Source organism: Octodon degus, unplaced genomic scaffold, assembly GCF_000260255.1.
Source record: "Octodon degus isolate 3935 unplaced genomic scaffold, OctDeg1.0 scaffold00044, whole genome shotgun sequence".
In the NCBI taxonomy this organism is placed as follows: Eukaryota; Metazoa; Chordata; class Mammalia; order Rodentia; family Octodontidae; genus Octodon; species Octodon degus.
This window is the reverse complement of record NW_004524620.1, coordinates 13,318,849-13,320,206: the sequence shown is the minus strand read 5'-3', so window position 1 is coordinate 13,320,206 and position 1,358 is coordinate 13,318,849. Positions and strand designations below refer to the sequence as shown.

Sequence of the window (1,358 nt, the reverse complement as noted above, 5' to 3'; positions counted from 1 at the left end):
TGCAGTTTTCCAGAAAACACTCACCAACCAATAAATGTAACCGACAACATTCCATTTGTTAATGGGCATATGTGAATAAGCAGTGGGAAAACAGGCTCATATTAGAAAATGGCTGAGTCCTTTATAACTAAAAGTGTGGTTATATAAATTTGGACACTGTCAATGTTCATAATTTAAACCTTTAGTATCTGGTCAAAATATTGCTTGGGAAACATTTTATTAAAACTGAGCTAAATTGTCTCAAGTTCTTTTATTCATACAATAGAGGCTGAAGAAATGGGGGAGAAAAAAAATTATGTGGATTGCAGGTATTCACCACTATACCTGGAAACTTTTTTCAAATCCATATTCTCTTTTGATAAACCAAACATATCCTGCCTACAGTTAATATTAACTGAATACTTTGACCATTTTCATTTTGAATGTGTTTTATCAAAACCACACAGCTTTCCTGGATTCTGATACCTTTCTACTTTGAGAGTTGTTGTACTAAAGATGAAGACTTAGAGCCTGGTTGTGGCAGCACACCTGTAATCCCAGCACTTGGGAAGCAGAGGCAGGGGTGAGCTGAAGACCAGTCTGGGCTACAAAGTGAGTTCAAGGCCAGCCTCAAGTATATAGCAAAACTCTCAAAAAAAAAAAAAAGATGAAGACTTCTTAATACCAGAAATCCAGAGGCTGAGGCAGGAGGACTGCTATGAGTTTGAAGCCATCATGAACTACTGCAGAAATGTAGCACAGTCACTTAGTATAAGCGTCACACTCCCCCAAGCCCTGGATTCAAATTTCGATAATCTTCAAGCTGTTAAACTCCCAAAGAACACATTGTGTTCTACACAGTGACACCCTATCTCAAGAAACCAAAAAAAGTGAAAAGAAAAAAATCCAAAAAGCTGTGACTATGTATAGTGAAGAATGCAAAGGTAATAATGTAAAATCAATCAACTTACATATATAACATATTCGTGTCCAAGTCAATGCAAACAACATCTTGTGGTGGGTCATGAAGATCAAAATACCTCGAGTCAACTCCAACAATGAATGGAAGAGGCGCACTAAGCACTGCAGCCAGCGACAGAGGACACAGGGGAATGTACGGGCATTCCCACTGAAATGGAAAGATCATCTGCGAAAAAAGGTTTTGAAATAAGGTTAACCAAATTTTAATTTGCAATGAAAATAATTGCATTAACTAGTATTGACAGGGAACCACTGGACTGGTGAGATGGCTCAGTGGTCTAAGGCACCTACTTAGAACAAACTAAGCTAAACAAAGCACAGGGACCGCGGTTCAATCCCCCAGCACCACATGCCAGCCAGCCCCGCCCCCTGGTGGGCTGAGCTGGCCACACACACTA

General features: G+C 39.6%; 1 protein-coding gene across 4 annotated transcripts in view; it reads right to left on the bottom strand.

Annotated features, from left to right (window-relative positions):
- Window positions 1–1,358, bottom strand: part of Dennd4c (DENN domain containing 4C) — a 116,534-nt gene that overhangs the window by 67,577 nt on the left and 47,599 nt on the right. For all 4 annotated transcript variants that reach the window (XM_023715817.1, XM_023715818.1, XM_023715819.1 and 1 more), the window contains one exon: window positions 951–1,126. In XM_023715817.1, the coding sequence (XP_023571585.1) occupies window positions 951–1,126 (176 nt within the window). The remainder of the gene's footprint in view (window positions 1–950; window positions 1,127–1,358) is intronic.